At 66.9% G+C, this 21,651-nt stretch overlaps 1 protein-coding gene across 1 annotated transcript in view; it reads right to left on the bottom strand.

Annotated features, from left to right (window-relative positions):
• LOC123363313 (SCO-spondin-like) overlaps positions 1-17,194 on the bottom strand; it is a 153,155-nt gene extending 135,961 nt beyond the window's left edge. The window contains exons 1-12 of the mRNA XM_045004174.1: positions 17,091-17,194; positions 15,008-15,220; positions 13,371-13,453; positions 12,581-12,751; positions 11,997-12,097; positions 11,853-11,937; positions 9,422-9,580; positions 6,513-6,598; positions 5,666-5,794; positions 5,414-5,576; positions 4,674-4,914; positions 2,783-2,921 (exon numbers count right to left, since the gene is read on the bottom strand). Of these exons, the coding sequence (XP_044860109.1) occupies positions 2,783-2,921; positions 4,674-4,914; positions 5,414-5,576; positions 5,666-5,794; positions 6,513-6,598; positions 9,422-9,580; positions 11,853-11,937; positions 11,997-12,097; positions 12,581-12,751; positions 13,371-13,453; positions 15,008-15,220; positions 17,091-17,194 (1,674 nt within the window). The remainder of the gene's footprint in view (positions 1-2,782; positions 2,922-4,673; positions 4,915-5,413; positions 5,577-5,665; positions 5,795-6,512; positions 6,599-9,421; positions 9,581-11,852; positions 11,938-11,996; positions 12,098-12,580; positions 12,752-13,370; positions 13,454-15,007; positions 15,221-17,090) is intronic.
• Positions 17,195-21,651: the final 4,457 nt, after the last annotated feature.

The raw sequence follows: 21,651 nt of genomic DNA, 5'->3' as shown, positions 1-21,651 counted from the left end.
GGCAGAAGGCAGAGTGGGGCCGGCGGCTGGGCTCCTGACTGGTAAGGGGCCAGCAGCCAGAACCCCAGAGTAGCAGTAGGCTGAGTGCTGCCGGCACCCCAGACTGGCAGCAGACTGAGCCACTCAACCCCCCAGCCCGCTGCCGGCTGAATGAATGGAACCCCAGGCTGACAGCAGGTTGAGTGGTTCAGCTGGCCTGCTCAGCCCTCTGCCAGTCTGGGGTTCCTTGGGGGTCCCCAGGCCAGCAGCAGGTGTTGAGTGGGGCCGGCGGCTGGTATCCAAGCTGGCAATAGGGCAGCAGCCGGAACCCCAGAGCAGTGATGGGCTGAGCCGCTCAGCCTGCCGCTGCGTGCCATCAAAAATCAGCTCACCTGCCACCTTTGGCACGTGTGCCGTAGGTTGCTGACCCCTGCTTTATACACTAGTAAGGAGATGAGCATATTACAGTTGTTGGAGGGCTCTTATCAGGAGTAACAGGCTATAGGAAAGTCAGTCAACATTTTTTGTTTCTCTGATGAAAACTGACCCACTCCCTGCCTCAAACCAAACCTGTCACTAATAATTGTCAACAACTTAATTTTCTGGTTTTGGCTAAGATATTAATTTTTAAAAAAAAATATTGAAATTGGATTCAGGATTGTTAGCAAGAATTTTTGGCAAACAAAGTTGTTAAATGACAATCTAAATGGCAACACAGTACTGCTTTCATGCTTGGCTCACCCCCCAGCCTGCTGGTCCAACAGCTGCAGTAGACCCCAAAATCCACCTCTTGGGGTGCAGAGTGGCAACAGCAGCAGCAAACCCTCAGGTCCAATCACACGCCAATGGGCACCACCACCAGCCTTACGGACCATGGTGAAGTTAGCCCAGCATCTGATCTCAGGGACAGGTCACCCATGGAGCCACAGCAGCTAATCCTGCCCAGTGCAGCTCCCCCCGGATGAGATGGATCGCTGGCAGCTGGCAGCCCAGGGGAGAGGCGCTCCCCAGCTAGGGTGACCAGATCCAGATGTCCTGATTTTATAGGGCCAGTCCCGATATTTGGTGCTTTGTCTTATATAGGCACCAATTACCCCCACCTAGAGTGATCAGACAGCAAGTGTGAAAAATCAGGACAGGGGGTGGGGGGTAAAAGGAGCCTATATAAGAAAAAGACCCCAAAATTGGGACTGGCCCTATAAAATAGGGATATCTGCTCACCCTACCCCAACCCCCTGTCCTGAGTTTTCACACATCTGGCTAACCCCAGCCCAGCCCTGTGTGACATTCCAATCCTGGCTCACTGCCCAGGAAGTGAGTTACTTTCACTTTCATTCCTCAGCAGGCAGCCAGCCAGCCTCCTCCCCCCACCTACGCCCCAGCACCTCACCCAACCCAGCCCTGACGGAGGGGAGGGAGGGGAGAGAGAGGGATGCTCCTGGGGAGGAGGCAGAAAGGAGGGGGTGCTCCATGGGGCATGGGGGAGAAGAATGGATGTTATGGGGGACAAGGATACTGGTTCCAGAGCCACAGAGCCTGCCTCACCTCACCTCAGCAGGGGGAAAGAGTCACACTCACAGGTGAGCTCCTTCCCCAACCCCTACCCCCTCCCCTTCCCAGAGACCCCAGCAGCCCGTCCCCTCCCTCAGCCTGTGCTGCATTCGGCTCTCTCTAGGACCCAGCAGCCCTGATCTTACATGCTCCACTGCTTCCCGTCTCCGGGCAGAGCGGTGCCCCCAGACCTAGTGGTGCCCTAGGCGGCTGCCTATTCTGCCTATGGTGGCTAAGGACGGCCCTGCCCCCCAGCCCCACGGCAGCTCCCAGGGCACCAGACCCCCCAGCAGCCTGGCCCCCCAGACCCGTAGCAGCACCCCAGGGCTCCAGACCCCCCAGCAGCCTGGCTCCCCAGCCCCACGGCAGCTCCCAGGGCACCAGACCCCCCAGCAGCCTGGCCCCCCCAGCCCCATGGCAGCTCCCAGGGCACCAGACCCCCCAGCAGCCTGGCCCCCCAGACCCGTAGCAGCACCCCAGGGCTCCAGACCCCCCAGCAGCCTGGCTCCCCAGCCCCACGGCAGCTCCCAGGGCACCAGACCCCCCAGCAGCCTGGCCCCCCCAGCCCCATGGCAGCTCCCAGGCTCCAGATCCCCCGGCAGCCTGGCCCCCCAGCCCCACGGCAGCTCCCAGGGCACCAGATCCCCCGGCAGCCTGGCCCCCCAGCCCCACGGCAGCTCCCAGGGCACCAGACCCCCCAGCAGCCTGGCCCCCCAGACCCGTAGCAGCACCCCAGGGCTCCAGACCCCCCAGCAGCCTGGCCCCCCAGCCCCACGGCAGCTCCCAGGGCTCCAGATCCCCCCTCCTCTGGCCCCCCAGCCCCACAGCAGCTCCCAGGGCACCAGACCCTCCTCTCCTGGCTCCCCAGCCCCAAGGTGGCTCCCAGGGCTCCAGATCCCCCCTCCCCCCGGGCAGGCTGGCTCCCCAGCCCCACAGCAGCTCCCAGGACTCCAGACCCCCCTCCCTCCCCTGGCAGCCTGCCCCCCCCCAGCAGCTCCCAGGGCACCAAACCTCACCTCCCACCCCCGGCAGCCTGGCCCCCCAGCCCCACAGATGCTCCCAGGGCACCAGCCCCCCCTCCCCTGGCCCCCCAGCCCCACGGCAGCTCCCAGGGCACCAGACCCCCCAGCAGCCTGGCTCCCCAGCCCCACGGCAGCTCCCAAGGCACCAGACCCCACTCCCCTGGCCCCCCAGCCCCACGGCAGCTCCCAAGGCACCAGACCCCCCTCCCCCCGGCAGCCTGGCCCCTCACCTGCACCAGGATGTACTCGCAGACGCCGTGGAAGGAGTAGCGCTTCTGGTCGAAGGTCACGTAGTGCGGGTCCCCGATCAGGGCACACTCGGCCGAGCACTTGTCCTGCGAGCAGCGCCAGCGCCCACCCTGGCATGTGCTGCAGGGACGGGGTGAGAGAGGGGCACAGGGTCGCCACGGCTGGCTGGGCGCCCTGCCATACGCCGGGCCGCGGCATGCACTCTGGGACGCTGCTGCCGGTGCCTGGGCCCGCTGGCCATGGCGGGGGGCATCTCCAGGAGGGGCCTCTCCGGCCTGGTGAGGCACAGCCTGGGTGCCCACCCAGGGGTCCCCAGCAGCTCCCGGGGTGTCGTGTCCCAGCTGCCACCCGTCTCTCTGGTTCCACTCAAGTAGCTTTGTTCAGTCACTGCCCCGCCCCCGCCCCACCAGGCCCGATTCTCCGTGGGTGGGTCTCCTCTGCAGCCCACAGGAGCTGGGGACGTTATGAGTCTGATCTAATATCTCATTGAAAGATGACAAGGCCAGAAAGAGTTAATCACCTCCCAGACTGACCTGTCCCATGGGTGAACCCTGAGGGCTGGTTAGGAAGGTATGTAAATGACCAGAGCTGTGAAATGCAAGTCTGCATTGGTAGAGGTAGAAGGGGAGGTGTTTGCTCAGGGCTTGGGATGTCAGCAAACAAGTCTTGTCTATTGCTAGAGCTTTGATTCAAAGATCAAAACAGGAATATTAGGAAGATACTTGAGGGAAATAGGATTATTGTCTGTGTGTCTCTTCGAAGGTTGTGGTGACCTGTATCTGAACTGTTAACGGGTAAATTACCCTGTGCTAATTGCCAGGATGTTTGGGAGGAGAGTTAGGCCTATTGTTTTCTCAGGCCAAGAGGCGGCTGGAAATGTATAAGAACCTGGGACACGATCCTGCTTCATCTCAGATCTGCTTTGGGTTTCAAGAGGGGGAAACCTTAAGCCACAAGGATTGAGATCCCCAGTCACTGACTGGAGTCACCCTGAATATGGACATTGGACTGTAACCTCTGGACTGTTTCTAAAAGGACTTTTGGTAACTACAAGCTCATCTCTGCTGTGTCTGAACCTCAAGAATTGAATTCAAGTCTGTCTGTAGATCGATCTTTTAACCCACACTCTCTCTCTTTTCTTTTTTAATACATTTTAGCTTAGTTAATAAGAATTGGCTGTAGCGTGTATTGTGGGTAAGATCTAAGTTATAATTGGAGCTGGGTGTGTGGCTGATCCTTTGGGGTTGGAAGAACCTTTTCTTTTCTATGATGAGATCAGATTTTCAGTGATCATCATCGTCATGTCTGAGGTGTGTGTCTGGGCGCTTTAAGGGAACTGCGGTGTTTGGACTCTGAATACCCTGTATGGTAAAATAGAAGCTGTTCTGGGCTGATTGGTAAATCTAAGTATTGGAACAACCACCAGCGTTTGGGGTTTGTCTGCCCCGGTCTGTTTGCAGTTCACCCTGATTGAGCGACCTCAGCTGGCTCCCCCGGGTCAGCTGTATGGGAAAGGGGCGCAGCTGCCTGGGCGAGGGAGAAGGGCCCCCAGCGATTCCCCAGGAGGCAGGGGGCTCCCCACACGATGCTGCTCTCCCCTCGGGCGGGGTGGGATCGTGGGCTGGCTGAGCTGAGACGGGGACTGACCCCGCTCCATCACTGAGGGGCCCATAGAGCCCGGGCCGTCCCCGCGGATCCCCGCACCCCAGCCTGGCACAGGACGGCGCCAGCAGCTGCCCCCGGCAGAGCAGAGACGATCCCACCTCGGCAGTGCGGGACGGGGCTCAGGCTGGCTGGGGGTTACCCGGGGCTGCCCCTCCCCGGTGCCCACACCGGCGCCCGGCTGGCAGAGGGGATGGGGGAGTTCCTCACCACTGGTTGCACCGCTGCTGGATGCTCTGCCCTGGGCTGTACTTCTGGCGACGGTGGTAGCAGGGGCAGTCGCTCTCAGGGACGCAGGCCCCCCCCTCCAGGTAGAGGCCCGGCGGGCACTCGCAGCCACTCACGCACTCGTCCCGGCAGTGCCCCTCCTTGCCGGTGCCCACGGCGGCACAGCTGGCTGGGCATGAGGACACGCAGTCCGAGTACTGCTTCCCCTGGCCGCACTGCTTCTCTGTGGGGCAGACACACGGTGCCTCAGGCCCGGCTGGCAGTGCCCCCTCTGCCGGGCAGCCGGGCGCGGGCTCCCAGGGAGCACATCTGCCCTGTCGCTCATGTGGGGAGACGCCGCGAGAGCCCCGGGGGGCTGCTGCTCCCCCCATGCAGGCTGCGGTGCCGGAGTGAGAGGAGCTGCTCCCCGCTGACAGGGGTAGTGGGTCTCTGACCCATGGGCCTCGCCACGAGAGGGCAGCACCATTCCCTGCCTCCTACACATGCACCAGACCCGTCCAGCCCGGAGCGTTCATGGGCAGGCTGCCCGGGGGGCTGAGCCTCTCCTGAGCGTGCAGGGGGCTGAACGTGGCCGTGAGGGTGGGTGTATGTGGGGGCCAGGCCTGGATGGGACCCAGGTGCGAGGGGAAGGCGTGGGCTCTGTGGCAGGTGGCGTGCGTGAGGGCGGGGGGCAGGGCAGGGGGGAGGGGTCCGTGGTGCTGCCGGGGGCGCACGGCCCCTACCACAGAACCCGGGCCTCCGCCAGTCGACGTAGACGTGCTGCTGGGCGCAGTCGCGGGCGTAGCTGGCGAAGGTGGCGCAGACGGCCTCCTGCCTCCCGGCTCCCGTGCCTCCCTGCTGGCAGGACGCGTACATGCAGGCGTCGTAGAATCCGCCCGGGTCCACCTGCCGGGAGAGAGGCCGCGTCAGTGAGCGCCGGGGGGCGAGGCTGCCCCCGGCTGCCCCCCGGGGGGTGGGTCCTGCCGTCCCCTGACCTCGGAGTGGCACTGGCTGAAGGGGCTGGCCAGCAGCTTCCGGCACACGGCCTCGGCCTCCTGCCTCAGGGCGCCGGCCTCCGCGACGTCGCAGCTGTGTCCCGCCTCCGCCGCGTCCTGGCACGGGAGCTGCACCCGGGCAGAGCAGAAACCCCGTCAGTGCCAGAGCACCCCAGGCTCCGCCATCAGCCCAGCGCCCCCCAGAGCTGCATCGGGGGGAGCACGCCCAGCCTCGGCCATCAGCCCAGCACTCCCCAGAGCTGTATGGGAGGGAGCAACCCAGGCTCCACCATCAGCCCAGCGCCCCCCAGAGCCGCACGGGGGGGAGCACCCCCAGCCTCGGCTATCAGCCCAGCGCCCCCCAGAGCCGCACGCGGGGGAGCACCCCCAGCCTCGGCCATCAGCCCAGCACCCCCTAGAGCCGCACATGGGGGAGCACCCCCAGGCTCGGCCATCAGCCCAGCGCCCCCCAGAGCTGCATGGGGGGGGAGCACCACCAGCCTTGGCCATCAGCCCAGCGCCCCCCAGAGCCGCATGGGGGGGGAGCACCCCCAGCCTCGGCCATCAGCCCAGCGCCCCCCAGAGCCGCACGGGGGGGGGAGCACGCCCACCTCACCCCATGCAGCCCCCGGGCGCTCCCCCTTCTGAGCACGCATTGCTCCTGTGCGGGAGAAGCATCGCCACAAGCTGCCACACACACCCCAGCTTCGGCTGCTCCTGGCAGGGTCAGGAATACGCTGCACGGGGCGAAGGGCTCTGGGCACTAACCGAGCCCTTGGGGGGTGTCACGCCCTCCCCCTCCCTCTGAGCCATGGGAGAGGACAGCAGCAGGGGCCCTCCCCAGTACCTCTGGGCTGGCATCCGGGACCCTCCAGGAATTCCCGAAGCTGGCAGCAAGCGAGGCCACATCCCCTCCTACACGCAGGAAGTCATCTGCAAGCACAACAGGCGCTGGGGATGTGGGGCAAGGAACCCGCCCCTGCTGGTGGGTCAGGGATGGGAATGGGGGCACCCCCCGCAGCCAGATCTCCCCTCAGGTCTCACACCGTGCTCACCAGCCCAAGCCAGGAACAGCCTCTGGTGTCCGCTCCCTGCTCCGCCCCAGGGGAGACGCATGGGCAGTGGCAGGGCACTGTCACCAAGACACAGGCAGGCCGAGGAGAGAAGAGCCCCAGGGGGGCGAGGACCGTCCTGTCCCGTCCCCTGGAGCGAGCTGGGGGCCCTCACCCAGCAGGGCCGTTGGATGGGGCAGGTGTCCCCCCCCCCGGGGATGCAGGGCCCGGGAATGTCCCAGGCCCTGGCAGGGGGTGCTCCGGTGCTCGCTGAGCGCTGTGGGGGAGACACACGCCCAGCAGGGCCGTTGGATGGGGCAGGTGTCCCCCCCCCCAGGATGCAGGGCCGGGAATGTCCCAGGCCCTGGCAGGGGGTGCTCCGGTGCTCGCTGAGCGCTGTGGGGGAGACACACGCCCAGCAGGGCCGTTGGATGGGGCAGGTGTCCCCCCCCCAGGATGCAGGGCCGGGAATGTCCCAGGCCCTGGCAGGGGGTGCTCCGGTGCTCGCTGAGCGCTGTGGGGGAGACACACGCCCAGCAGGGCCGTTGGATGGGGCAGGTGTCCCCCCCCCCGGGGATGCAGGGGCCGGGGATGTCCCAGGCCCTGGCAGGGGGTGCTCCGGTGCTCGCTGAACGCTGTGGGGGAGACACACGCCCAGCAGGGCCGTTGGATGGGGCAGGTGTCCCCCCCCCCGGGGATGCAGGGGCCGGGGATGTCCCAGGCCCTGGCAGGGGGTGCTCCGGTGCTCGCTGAGCGCTGTGGGGGAGACACGCCCAGCAGGGCCGTTGGATGGGGCAGGTGTCCCCCCCGGGGATGCAGGGGCCGGGGATGTCCCAGGCCCTGGCAGGGGGTGCTCCGCTGCTCGCTGAGCGCTGTGGGGGAGACACACGCCCAGCAGGGCCGTTGGATGGGGCAGGTGTCCCCCCCCCCGGGGATGCAGGGGCCGGGGATGTCCCAGGCCCTGGCAGGGGGTGCTCCGGTGCTCGCTGAGCGCTGTGAGGGGGAGACACGCCCAGCAGGGCCGTTGGATGGGGCAGGTGTCCCCCCCCCGGGGATGCAGGGGACGGGGATGTCCCAGGCCCTGGCAGGGGGTGCTCCGGTGCTCGCTGAGCGCTGTGAGGGGGAGACACACGCCCAGCAGGGCCGTTGGATGGGGCAGGTGTCCCCCCCCCGGGGATGCAGGGGCCGGGGATGTCCCAGGCCCTGGCAGGGGGTGCTCCGGTGCTCGCTGAGCGCTGTGGGGGAGACACGCCCAGCAGGGCCGTTGGATGGGGCAGGTGTCCCCTCCCCGGGGATGCAGGGCCCGGGGATGTCCCAGGCCCTGGCAGGGGGTGCTCCGGTGCTCGCTGAGCGCTGTGGGGGAGACACGCCCAGCAGGGCCGTTGGATGGGGCAGGTGTCCCCCCCGGGGATGCAGGGCCCGGGAATGTCCCAGGCCCTGGCAGGGGGTGCTTCGGTGCTCGCTGAGCGCTGTGAGGGGGAGACACGCCCAGCAGGGCCGTTGGATGGGGCAGGTGTCCCCCCCCCGGGGATGCAGGGGCCGGGGATGTCCCAGGCCCTGGCAGGGGGTGCTCCGCTGCTCGCTGAGCGCTGTGGGGGAGACACACGCCCAGCAGGGCTGGCGGAGATGGAGACTGTGAGGAAGTGGGAATGTTCTCAATGTTTTCGTTGACTCCTGGGGGTGGCTGGGACGCAGCAGGGCCGGGGGAGTGCTGCCTGGGAAGGTTACAGGGGAGTTTTGCTGGGCCTGGCTGCACTGGGGATGGGAGACTTTCCTTGAGGCCAGATACCTGAGCACGGAACCTGAGAACCAGGAGGGGGGTTGGGGCCAGGTGACACCTCTGCCCAAAGGCTGGAGGAGGAGCCGGGGGAGGCTGAGTGAGAGGCTGGAGGGGGTTTCAGTTTGGAGCTGGCTGGGAAAATGGACAGGAGCCCAGACTGGGCTCTGGCCTCCCAACGGAGCTCTGGGTGCTGTCGGCAGTGGGTCCGGCCCCACGCAGTGAGCAGGGCGGGTTGGGGGCGGGGCGCTGTCGGCAGGGGGTCTGGCCCCACGCGGTGAGCAGGGCGGGTTGGGGGCGGGGCGCTGTCGGCAGGGGGTCTGGCCCCACGCGGTGAGCAGGGCGGGTTGGGGGCGGGGCGCTGTCGGCAGGGGCCCGGCCCCACACGGTGACCAGGGCGGGTTGGGGGCAGGGCACTGTCGGCAGGGGGCCCGACCCCACGCGGTGAGCAGGGTGGGTTGGGGGCAGGGCGCTGTCGGCAGGGGCCCGGCCCCACGCGGTGACCAGGGCGGGTTGGGGGCGGGGCGCTGTCAGCAGGGGGCCCGGCCCCACGCGGTGAGCAGGGCGGGTTGGGGGCGGGGCGCTGTCAGCAGGGGTCCGGCCCCACGCGGTGAGCAGGGCGGGTTGGGGGCGGGGCGCTGTCGGCAGGGGGTCCGGCCCCACGCGGTGAGCAGGGCGGGTTGGGGGCGGGGCGCTGTCGGCAGGCGGTCCGGCCCCACGCGGTGAGCAGGGCAGGTTGGGGGCGGGGCGCTGTCGGCAGGGGGCCTGGCCCCACGCGGTGAGCAGGGTGGGTTGGGGGCGGGGCGCTGTCGGCAGGGGTCCGGCCCCACGCAGTGAGCAGGGCGGGTTGGGGGCAGGGCGCTGTCGGCAGGGGGTCCCGCCCCACGCGGTGACCAGGGCGGGCTGCCCCCGCAGGGCTGCGCTCACCAGCAGGATCGTCGTTGTACCGCCCGCAGAGCCCGCGTGTGGCGCCCCGCAGCTCCCCGCTGACCGTCACATACACCGTCTCGCGCCCGTCAGACTTGACCCGCACGCCCAGGCCGCTCTCCACGAAGACGAAGTCACCGAGCCACCGGACGCTGATCCCTGCAGGGGGAGAGCGGGGGGCAGCTCAGCAGAGCCACGGGCCCGGCTGCCGGCCGGCACCCACAGAGACGGGGAGGGTCTGAGCAAGAGGCCTCCCTGCCAGGGAGATGGAGCCAGCGGTGGGATCATCTCCAGGAGGGGCTGGGAGCCCCAGGGCTGGGCTGCTCAGAGCCCTGGGTGACGGACTGTCGGCCTGCTCCCGCCCGGGCACAGCCTCAGTGCTCTGTGAGCCCCTTAATCCCATCCCATTCCCCGAACTCGCCCCATGGCCCAGCAGTCCTGTCCCCCCCGGGTCCCAGGCCCCCTTAGCAGTGCTAGACCTCTCCCCCCACCAGCTCTGCCTGGGCCCTGGGCACGGTGGACCCCGGCGGTGTCAGGGCAGCTGAGCACCAGGCGCCCGGGGAGACCCCAGGGAGCCCAGGACATGGGGGTCTCCAGGGCTCTGCCAGGCAGATGGGCAGATCGGAAGCCCCTGCGTGCCGCGTGCTGGCCCCGTGGCTTTCCCCCGCAGAGCTCTCTGACCCCCTCACCGTCCTGCAGGAGCGGCTCCCCCTCCGGCACCACAGCCCCGTTCACGGAGACGTTTCGGCCCTGAGCCACCACCAGGTCCAGCCCGAAGAGCATGCGCAGCGCCTGCGGGGGAGCCGGGGCAGGGAGTGAGCGAGCTGGCAGCTCCGGGGCACGCGGAGCTGGCGGGGGGCGGCGGAACATGGCCCATGGCTTAACAGCGCGGGGACGGGCCACTGGGACCAGCTTCCCCGGGCAGTGGGGAGTCTCCATCCCTCACTGGCTTCCCAGCAGACTGGCTACTTCCCTGAGAGACGCTCTAGCCAGACACAAGCCACGGGGCTCGGACCAGACAGAACTGGCTGAAATTCACGGCCTGTGGCCTGGGAGGTCTTCCAGCCTGAAGCTCTGTGGAGCGGGGTGGGGGGGTAGGTGACCTCCACCGGCCCCTCCTCAGCCAGTCTCCCCCCCAGGCTCTCCCTGGCACCCCCCTCCGCCCCCAGCCCGCTCTCAGTGTGTCTCTCTCTGACATTGCATCCGTATGCATCCCCTTAGGAGGGGAAATATGATGTCACTGGAATATGCTTTGTGCAAAAGGTCTCTTGGGAGGCACCACTACAAAGGTTGTAACCTAGAGAATATATCCCCCTGTTTGTAGGCATGAACCGCTCGTGTATCTGGAGCCAGGAATATGAGGTATAACTCTGGGGGCCTGTTGTAACTGTGCGAAGTGTGGGCCTTTGATGGGGGTTTAGACTCTTGATGGCTCCCACTGACTAGGACCATTGGTTGTAAATGGCTGTTTACGTGCAGCCCTTCCTGTGTCCCTGTGAGCCAGCCGGGGAAGAATGGAGGCTGGGGCGTCTCACAGGCCATGTGACCATGTCACATGATGCTGGAAACCATCTTACATCGGGAACCTTTCCATTTAGAAGGGGGTGGGGACCCCGAGAGACAAAGATTCCTGCCTTGGGCCAAAGCTATAACAGGGGGAGGAACAGGACAAAGGGGGCTGCAGTCATGAGAAATCCCCTAGCTACCACCTGAGCTGGAACTGACAAGGACTGGACCAGGGAAAGGATTGGGCCCAGACTAGGAAAAAGTCTAATCTGTGAAAGACACTTATTGGAACATCTCTGAGGATCAGATTTACCTATATTCAGTTTCTTAATGTATTAGGCTTAGACTTGCGAGTTTATTTTGCTTGGTAACTTACTTTGTTCTGTCTGTTATTACTTGAGACCACTTAAATCCTACTTGTTATACTCAATACAATCACTTTTGTTTATTAGTGATTAATACCTGGGGGAGCAAACAGCTGTGCATGTCTCTCTCTCAGTGTTATAGAGGGTGAACAATCTATGAGTTCACCCTGGCTAAGCTTTATACAGAGTAAAACGGATTTATTTGGGGTTTAGATCCCATTGGGAGCTGGGTGTCTGGGTGCTGGAGAGGTGACCTGCTAAACTGTTTTCAGCTAAGGCTGCAGCTTTGGGGGCATGGCCCAGACCCCGGGTCTGTGCTGCAGCACGCTGGCGTGTCTGGCTCCACAAGGCAGGGTTCTGGAGTCCCAAGCCGGCAAGGAAAACGGGCTCAGAGGTAACTTCAGCACGTCAGGTGACAGTCCCAAGGGGGTGTCTGTGACCGAACCCATCACACTCTCCCTTGCTCTTTTCTCACCCCCTCTCCCTTTCTTCCCGTCTCTCCCCGCACCCCCCGCCCGAGGCCCTGGCTGGTCCCGGAGGACCCCGGCGAGACCCCGTACCCGGTGGCAGTGCGGTGGTGCGCAGGTCCCGCTGCCTGAGATGTCCACGGCCCAGGTGCCGTCGGAGGCAGCGGCTAGGCTGTAGCTGCAGTCCCCGTGGAAGTGGAAATGTTTCCCATCAAAGCTGCGGTAGTGGAAGCCGGCCCAGGTGACGCAGGTGGCGAAGAGGTGGTGGCGAGGCCTGGGCAGGCCCAGCAGGGCCGTGGGGGGCAAGGGCCGGAGGAGAAAGGGGGCCGGCAGGTCCCCTGCGGAAGAACAGGGGGACCGATCAGCCAGCGGGCACGTCACGGTCCGGTGACACCCACAGAACCCCAGAACCAGGACCCCCCACTGTGAGCTGCCGTGGGGGCAAGGGAGACAGCATGGGCTGGGGGGCACCCAGTAACCGGCCTCTGGGAGACCTGGCGTGGGGGGCTCCGACTCGCCCCCCTGGGAGGGTCAGTCAGAGCTCAGCTGCCCAGGGCCGCCCTGGGGTCTCTCCTGAGGGTCACTGCTGCCCGGGGGGGTGAGGGTCTCACTCCTCAGCACCCCTGTGGCTGTCCCGGAGAGCACACTGCAGGGCGCAAGGCATGCTGGGAGCTGCCATCTCCCGGGGGCTGCGGCTCCATGGTGCTGCGGAGTGGGACTGGCTGGGGGGCTGGGGGCGCTGCCCCAGGTGGATGCAGCAAGGCCTGGCAATGGGAGGAGCACGCAGGGCAGTGCCCCTTGCCCCCGGAGCCAGGACTCACCTGGCAGGGGCAGGGCGGAGCAGCCGAGGCAGAGCTCGGAGGAGGCGTTCTTCCAGCTGCGGCCCCAGGGGCGCCCGCAGCACTCGGCCATGCTCAGCAGGGACAGGTTCCAGGTGCCCAGGCCAGCCTGGCACTGCCACGTGGAGAAGCAGAGCCCCAGGAAGCCCTCGCCTGGGGGAGAGCGACAGACACCGGTCAGGGGAGAACGAGGCCCCACCCCAAACCCAGCCCCCACCTGCTCCAGCCCGACGCCCTGTGCCAGGCTCCCCTCCCCCCGAACCCGGCCCCCACCTGCTCCAGCCCGACGCCCTGTGCCCGGCTCCCCTCCCCACCCCCGAACCCGGCCCCCACCTGCTCCAGCCCGACGCCCTGTGCCCGGCTCCCCTCCCCCGAACCCAGCCCCCCGCCAGCCCCAGCCCGATGCCCTGTGCCCGGCTCCCCTCCCCCGAACCCAGCCCCCCGCCAGCCCCAGCCCGACGCCCTGTGCCCGGCTCCCCTCCCCCCTGAACCCCCCCCACCTGCTCCAGCCTGACGCCCTGTGCCCGGCTCCCCTCCCCCCGATCCCCCCCCCGCCCCCCAGCCCCTGCCTTAGACCCTGTGCGCGGCTCCCCTCCCCCCAGAACCCGGCCCCCACAGGCCCCAGCCCGACGCCCTGTGCCCGGCTCCCCTCCCCCCGAACCCCCCCCCCGCCAGCCCCTGCCTTAGACCCTGTGCTCGGCTCCCCTCCCCCCTGAACCCCCCCGCCAGCCCCAGCCCGACGCCCTGTGCCCGGCTCCGGCAGGCTCCTCACCCTGGGTGCAGTGGGGCCCGCTCCAGCCCTGGCAGCAGGCTCGCACTGTGCGGTTCCACACCACGGGCCTCGTGTCTGGGGGCCTAGTGGGCAGGGGAGAGACACGGTCAGAGAGGGGCGGTGGGCACAGACATGGGGGGCACAGAGTGGGGAGGGGGCAGAGAGGGGAGGGGAGCACAGAGAGGACAGGGGTCACAGTGGGGATGGGGGCACAGAATGGGGATCGGGGTCACAGAGGGGACGGGGGGCACAGAGAGGGGAGGGGGGCATAGAGTGGGGACGGGGGGCACAGAGAGGACGGGGGGGCACAGAGAGAACAGGGGTTACAGAGTGGGGATGGGGGCACAGAGAGGGGACAGGGGCACAGAGTGGGGATTGGGGTCACAGAGAGGACGGGGGGGCACAGAGAGGGGATTGGGGTCACAGAGAGGACGGGGGGCACAGAGTGGGGATTGGGGGCACAGAGAGGGGACGGGGGCACAGAGAGGACAGGGGGGCACAGAATGGGGATTGGGGTCACAGTGGGGATGGGGGCACAGAGAGGGGAGGGGGGCACAGAGAGGGGATGGGGGGCACAGAGGGGAGGGGGGCACAGAGAGGGGATGGGGGGCACAGAGAGGGGACAGGGGACACAGAGTGGGGACGGGGGCACAGAGAGGGGACGGGGGCACAGAGAGGGGACGGGGGGCACTGAGTGGGGAGGGGGGTCACAGAGAGGGGAGGGGCACAGTGGGGACGGGGTCACAGAGAGGGGACGGGGGGCACTGAGTGGGGAGGGGGGTCACAGAGAGGGGAGGGGGCACAGTGGGGACGGGGTCACAGAGAGGGGACGGGGGGCACAGAGAGGACAGGGGGGCACAGAATGGGGATTGGAGTCACAGTGGGCACGGGGGCACAGAGAGGGGACGGGGAACAGAGTGGGGAGGGGGGCACAGAGAGGGGACGGGGGGCACTGAGTGGGGCGGGGGGTCACAGAGGGGGGGAGCACAGTGGGGACGGGGTCACAGAGTGGGGACGGGGGCACAGAGAGGGGACGGGGGTCACAGAGAGGGGAGGGGGCACAGTGGGGACGGGGGGCACAGAGAGGGGACGGGGGGCACAGAGAGGGGATGGGGGGCACAGAGTGGGGACTGGGGGCACTGAGTGGGGAGGGGGGTCACAGAGAGGGGAGGGGGCACAGTGGGGACGGGGTCACAGAGAGGGGATGGGGGGCACAGAGAGGGGATGGGGGGCACAGAGTGGGGACGGGGGGCACTGAGTGGGGAGGGGGGTCACAGAGAGGGGAGGGGGCACAGTGGGGACGGGGTCACAGAGAGGACAGGGGGGGCACAGAGAGGGGATGGGGGCACAGAGTGGGGATCGGGGGCACAGAGGGGAGGGGGGACACAGAGGGGAGGGGGGCACAGAGAGGGGAGGGGGCACAGTGGGGACGGGGGGCACAGAGAGGGGACAGGGGGCACAGAGGGGAGGGGGGGCACAGAGAGGGGAGGTGCTGAGGGAGTCACCCCTGGGCTGAATCTCCCTTGGTTCCTTATTGGCCTCCCCGATCCCCCCTCCCCCCAGCAGCCCCTGCTCTGCCCCGGGGCCGGCTCCTGCTTGGCCTGGGTGCCCCCGCCCCGCTCTCCCTGCCCGCTCACTTGTAGATGTAGCACAGGGAGGCGGTGGGCCCGGCCTGGGCATAGAAGTGGGCAATGGCCTGGTCCCCGCCGTAGGCCTGGTGCATCCTGTGCTGGTCGATGCGCCAGCCAGCCAGGTGGTAGTGGTGCACGTCCGCGCAGGGCACCGCCTGCTCGCGCCGGGGGCTCACCACCTCCTCCTCCGTCACCTGCTCCGTCCTCTCGCACCAGCGCCTGCAACGGCACCGGCATCCGAACGAGGAACAGGCCCGGCCCCCACACAGAGCCCTAGACCCCCAAACCGGAGCCCTGGATCCAGCTCCCGCAAACCGGAGCCCTGGGCCCCCACACAGAGCCCTAGACCCCCAAACCGGAGCCCTGGATCCAGCTCCCGCATACCGGAGCCCTGGACCCCAAAACTGGAGCCCTGGATCCTGCTCCCCCAAACCGGAGCCCTGGACCCCCAAACTGGAGCCCTGGACCCAGCTCCCGCATACCGGAGCCCTGGACCCCCAAACCGGAGCCCTGGACCCAGCTCCCCAAACCGGAGCCCTGGACCCTGCCCCCCAAAACCGGAGCCCTGGATCCCAAAACTGAAGCCCTGGATCCAGCTCCCCCAAACCAGAGCCCTGGACCCCCAAACTGGAGCCCTGGACCCTGAAACCACAACCTTGGTCCCTCAAACCGGAGTCCTGGACCCAGCTCCCCCAAACCGGAGCCCTGGACCCCCAAACCGGAGCCCTGGACCCAGCTCCCCCAAACCGGAGCCCTGGGCCCCCACACAGAGCCCTAGACCCCCAAACCGGAGCCCTGGATCCAGCTCCCGCATACCGGAGCCCTGGACCCCAAAACTGGAGCCCTGGATCCTGCTCCCCCAAACCGGAGCCCTGGACCCCCAAACTGGAGCCCTGGACCCAGCTCCCCCAAACCGGAGCCCTGGACCCCCAAACCGGAGCCCTGGACCCAGCTCCCCAAACCGGAGCCCTGGACCCTGCCCCCCAAAACCGGAGCCCTGGATCCCAAAACTGAAGCCCTGGATCCAGCTCCCCCAAACCAGAGCCCTGGACCCCCAAACTGGAGCCCTGGACCCTGAAACCACAACCTTGGTCCCTCAAACCGGAGTCCTGGACCCAGCTCCCCCAAACCGGAGCCCTGGACCCCCAAACCGGAGCCCTGGACCCAGCTCCCCCAAACCGGAGCCCTGGACCCCCAAACCGGAGCCCTGGACCCCACTCCCCCAAACCAGAGCCCTGGACCCCCAAACCGGAGCCCTGGACCCCGCTCCCCCAAACCGGAGCCCTGGGCCCCCAAACCGGAGCCCTGGACCCAGCTCCCCAAAACCAGAGCCCTGGGTCCCTAAGCCAGAGCCCGGGACCCAGCCTTTCCCACCCCTCCCCTCAGGTTGCAACCCGGGCCCTCAGCCGGCCAAGCCTGGCCAGGAGTCCCAGCGCCAAACCCGCAGCACTCGGATCCAGAGCCCCCCGTGCAGCCCAGGCCTGCGCTGAGCCTGGCTCCCCCGTCCCAGCCCCGACAGGGGGTTCAGGGAGCCCGGCTCCCCCGTCCCAGCCACGACGGGGGGTTCAGGGAGCCTGGCTCCCCCGTCCCAGCTGTGCAGGGATCTGGCTTCCCATCCTCCCCCACCCCGACATTGGAGTCACAGGGGGAGGGGCTGCCATGGGGTTCCCAGACCGCCCGGCCAGCAGCGGAGGGTGAAGCCACGTGGGGGGGCTGTGAGGCCTTGGGACTGGCTGGAGTCGGGGGGTGAGGAGCCCAGCTGGGGGGGGGAGCAGGGGTCCCCTAAACTAACCCTCGCCCTGCCCCCGCACTGCCTCACCCCTCTATCCTGAGGGATGCGAGTGGACTCAGGCTTTTCCCATCCCCCCAGGGACCCCGGCACAGCGTGGGCCTGCGGGGACCGGCCCCAGGGATCACAGGCAGGCAGAGCCCTGCGGCTGCACGGCCGCCTGGGGGGTCATCGCCCCATGCACTGGGGCTCAGCTCTGCTCCCCTGCATGCAGGGGCCCTCCTGGTGCCGGGCCTGGGGGCGGGGGAGCCCGGGGCCGGCTGCTCATGGAAGAACCCACAGCGGGAGACACGTCCTTACCCCTCAGCCAGCACCGCCGGCACCCAGAGCGAGAGCCAGACCAGCGTCCCCATCAGCTCCCCGGCGGGAGGGCAGAGACCCCGGCCCCATGCTGCACCCGGCATGGCCCGCAGCCAATCTCACCGGCGCCACGGGCAGCCTGCGGAGACAGAGAGGCTCACCGGGAGCGGGGGCAGCTCAGACCCCCCAACTTTGCTAAGCAGCTCGGGCCAGGGCCAGGCCAATGTTCACAGCAAACCATCCAGCAGGGACTCACCGAGCCTGGGCACTACGGGGAGCGGCCCAGGGCTCTCCCGGAGCGGAGACCCCCCGAGCCACGGCTGGGAGCGGCCAGGGCTCTCCCGGAGCGGAGACCCCCCGAGCCAGGGCTGGGAGCGGCCAGGGCTCTCCCGGAGCGGAGACCCCCCAAGCCACGGCTGGGAGCGGCCAGGGCTCTCCCGGAGCGGAGACCCCCCGAGCCAGGGCTGGGAGCGGCCAGGGCTCTCCCGGAGCGGAGACCCCCCGAGCCACGGCTGGGAGCGGCCAGGGTTCTCCCAGAGCTCAGACCCCCAACCCCCGAGCCACGGCTGGGAGCGGCCAGGGCTCTCCCGGAGCGGAGACCCCCCGAGCCACGGCTGGCAGTGGCCAGGGCTCTCCCGGAGCGGAGACCCCCCGAGCCACGGCTGGCAGCGGCCAGGGCTCTCCCGGAGCGGAGACCCCCCGAGCCAGGGCTGGCAGCAGCCAGGACTCTCCCAGAGCGGAGACCCCCCGAGCCAGGCCTGGGAGCGGCCACGGAGCCCCCCCGAGCCACGGCTGGCAGCAGCCAGGGCTCTCCCAGAGGTCAGACCCCCCCGAGCCAGGGCTGACAGCGGCCAGAGCTCTCCCGGGTGGGTTTGTTACTCAGGGTTGTCCAGCCCCTCACACCGAGGCATTTCAGCACGGCCCGTCAGAGCTATTCTCTGCTATTCGTGGGGTGCAGCTGGTCACCTCACAGGAGTGTTTTGCTCCCTGCCTGGAGCGGAGGCTTTTCCAAATGGAAAAAGGCACCAAAGAGCGGCCCGATGGCCAGGAAACCTTCGCCCCAGCATGGCCAGCGTTCGCCCTGCAGCCGCCGGGGGTGTTCGCCTGCTGTGGCCATTCTCACTAACACAGTCAGCCCCGCTTGGTAACACCAGGTGGGGGGAACCCTACGGACCCCAGCGGTTCCACTGGTGCTGGCTTTGCCCGGCGCTGGCGAGGGTCTATGCACCAGCTGGGAGGTGCCAACCCCCGGGCTCAGAGGCGCTAGCTATGCTGGAGCGAGGTGCTAAGAACAGCCGTGTGCAGCGGTGGCACGGTGATGGGTCAGGCCAGCCGCCCCGCCTGACCCCGGGGGACGTACTCAGTGGCTAGCCCACGCCGCTGCCCCTGCTGCTGCTTTCTGTGCGCCCGCTGGAGCAGAGCTAGCGTGGGAGTGTGCCCAAGCTGGAATCGCACGCCCCCAGCAGCGTGTGCAGCGTGCTCACACACGTGTAACAGCTAGCAAACGGCACATTGATCCCGCACCTCGCTGCCCAACTCAGAGCCGCCCCCTCCACCCGGGCCCCAGGGTGTGACGGGGTCAGCCCCCCTCTACTCCGGGAGGCCCAGACTGGCTCCCACCCTGCAGTGGAGACTATTCCCCTCCCTAGCGGGGCTGCAGACTGGGACTACCATGGGCTATGGAAACCTTGGCCTTCCTGGAGACACCAGATAGTGTTAACCTTTGGAACCCACTGCTACCAGATTGTACTGAGGCCAAGAGCTTCGGTGGGTTCAAAGAAGGATTTGGCTAGACGCTCGTGTGACTAACGTCCACAGCTACGTTAGGTAGCACAACGATTTAGAAAGGCTAGAAACCCTCCTGCCAGCCCCTAACTGCTATGGGGAGGCAGCAGCGTCTCCTAGGGGCAGGCTAGTCCAGAACTGTCCGCCACATCCCTGCTGTGCCCCACGCTCACCCCAGGGTAGGAAGTTCGCTGGATGCCCACAGCCACGCCGGGCTGGATGGGAGTGGGGAACTCACGCACCTCGCTTCAGAGGCTTTGGGGTGGGAGCCGGGCAGGAATCGCCCCAGGATTTTCCACCCCTACCTGCTCCGAGCCCCCAGGACCCTCGCGCACCCGGCACCCCCTTACCTGAGTCTCGTGGAGTCCCAGAGCCCCAATGCGCTGGCCTGGGTCTGCCTTCCCCGCAGCCGCTTCCTGCGCCTAGGGCCACATCCCCGGGTGGCTCTTCCCCTCGGGAGTGGGGCGGCAGCAGCCCGGGGAGGGCTTTATATCCTGGCGGCTGAGCCGGACTCAGCCATCGGAGGAGCCTGGATTGGAGAATTCCCCGGGAAACACAGCTGCTGCGGTGGGGATTCGCTCTGCCCACTCAGACGGAAACCCCCCGCCCCCACCCTCCCCGTGGGCCACAGGGGGCCGGGTCTTTCCAGCCCACACTTTGCAGGGGAGACGTGGGGGGATGAGCCAAGGCCTGGCCGGCGGGTACGGAGCCCTGTGCCCTGCGTGTCTCTGGGCAGGGGGCACTGCGGAGCCTGGGAGCTGCCTGAAGGTGTGAGCCCCGAGGGGGAAGGGAACGATCCGGGGGAGCTCCGGGGGAACAGACGAGGATTGGGATGGCCTGAGCCCCAAAGTGATCCCCGCCGGCCAACTGTCGCAAGGGTGGGGGGGCCCCCGTGCGTGACAGTCACTGGGCGCGGCCCCAGGGCAGGTGCAGGGACCAGCCATGCCCTGGGCTCGGCAGAGGAGCCAGCTGGACCTAGGCAGTTCTCCCTGCTCGCACCCTGCAGCCTGTAACCTGCCATGGCCACAGGTCCTGGGCTATGGGGGCCCCAGAGACTACGAGTCCCAGCATGCAAAGCTGCACCTCGGACGCTTCGGAGTGAGGGGCCGTGGGGGGCAGCAGGACAATAACAGCCCGTTGCAATTACCATGTGCGGCGCAGGGGACACGTGCACAACCCCCTTTGCAAACAGGGAGCGCCCCAGCCCCCAGGGACGTACAGGGGTCCCACTTTCCATGTAGGGAAATCAAGGCACGAGAGGGCAGAGACTCCCCCAAGATCGCACAGTGATCAGCCACCTACCAATAGGAGACCCTGACACCCAGCCCCCTATTCCAACCTCCAGCTCCCACTCCCTTCCCGGGACCACAGAGAGAACCCAGGCATCCTGACACCCAGCCCCCTATTCCAACCTCCAGCTCCCACTCCCTTCCTGGAACCAGGGATAGGACCCAGGACTCCTGACATCCAGGCCCCTATTCCAACCGCCAGAGCCCAATCCCTTCCCAGCACCACAGAGAGAACCCAGGTGTCCTGGCCCCCAGCCCAGCCCCTTGCTCTAACGACCCGGCTGAGCTGCTTCCCAGGGAAGGACCCCGCTGGGGGCGTTGGGGAGGCAGGCAGGCCCAAAAGCAGAGCTCTGTGCCACCTTCCCCGTGGTGGGCAGGGTGGGGGAGCGGCAGCTGGCAGCGCCGGTGCCGGCGTGGGGGCTCTCCAGGATGTTGCCTGCCCAGAACAGGAGCTCGCATGTGTAACTAGGATGTGGCCTGGGGATTTCCCAGCTGCGGGGCTGGAATCTCGGCCCCCGCTGGCTTCCCCTTCAGCTGCCCGTCCCAGACCCGGATCTGCCTTATCCTCACGTCCTGGGCTCTGGCTCATCCCCACAAAGAATGTCCGAGGCCGGGGCCCCCCCACTCAGGGAAGGGAGAGGAGAGGGGCAGACTTCTGGGGCTGGGGGGGAGGGTAAGGACAGAATCAGAGCACCGTGAGTCCCCCCAACCAGAGCTCACTCACCCCCCAGGCAAGGTCTGGGTCGCACCCCAGAGGGGACGGCTCCCCAGAAACGCACTGCTCTGGTGAGATCCCGCAGCGCCAGCCACCAGCCGCGGACTAGTCCGGAGCCGGGCTCCCACCCACAGCTCCGCAGCCGCCCCTCAGTCCCGGGCTCCCCCAGGAGCTCCCCTCGGGGCTGGCTAGCCCAGATTTGCCCCCACCTGCCTCTGCAGCGGCTGGTCCCGGCCGCAGCTGGAGACGGGATATTGAGCTGGGCGGACGCCTTGCCAGCTCCAGTCCGGCAGCTCCTAGATTCCTCCGACTCCTTGTGAGTAATTCCCTCCCAGAGCAGTGTCCCGAGTGGCCACCCAGGCCTCGTGCTCAGTGTGTTGGAAAATTATAGTGCTAATGAAGCCTTTCTGTATTAGGCCTGAGTAAACCAAAGTTATGTTATGCTTGTCCAAACTGTGTTGGAAAGCTTACAGAACTCATTAGACTGAAGGCCGTGTATCTACCTAAGTCAGCTATTTCGCTTATCAGTTTTGTTTGGCTCCCCAAGTATATGTTGGCTCCCCAAGTGTATGCAGCTGTGTTCACATGTATGCATCCAAAGTATCTAGTACAAAGGGTCAACGGATGTATCTTGTGTCCCCTTCAGAATGACAAATGTATCCTCAACAGCTGTATGTCTCTTGTAGCCCCCACAAAATGATATATGTATCCTGCGTATCCAATTATCCCCTAATAGATGCATGTACAGGTTCTACAGGTCAACCAAATGACG

This window comes from Mauremys mutica, chromosome 2 (assembly GCF_020497125.1).
Source record: "Mauremys mutica isolate MM-2020 ecotype Southern chromosome 2, ASM2049712v1, whole genome shotgun sequence".
NCBI classification, from domain to species: Eukaryota; Metazoa; Chordata; order Testudines; family Geoemydidae; genus Mauremys; species Mauremys mutica.
Note: the sequence above shows the minus strand (reverse complement) of the source record. Positions and strands in the feature narration are given on the sequence as shown.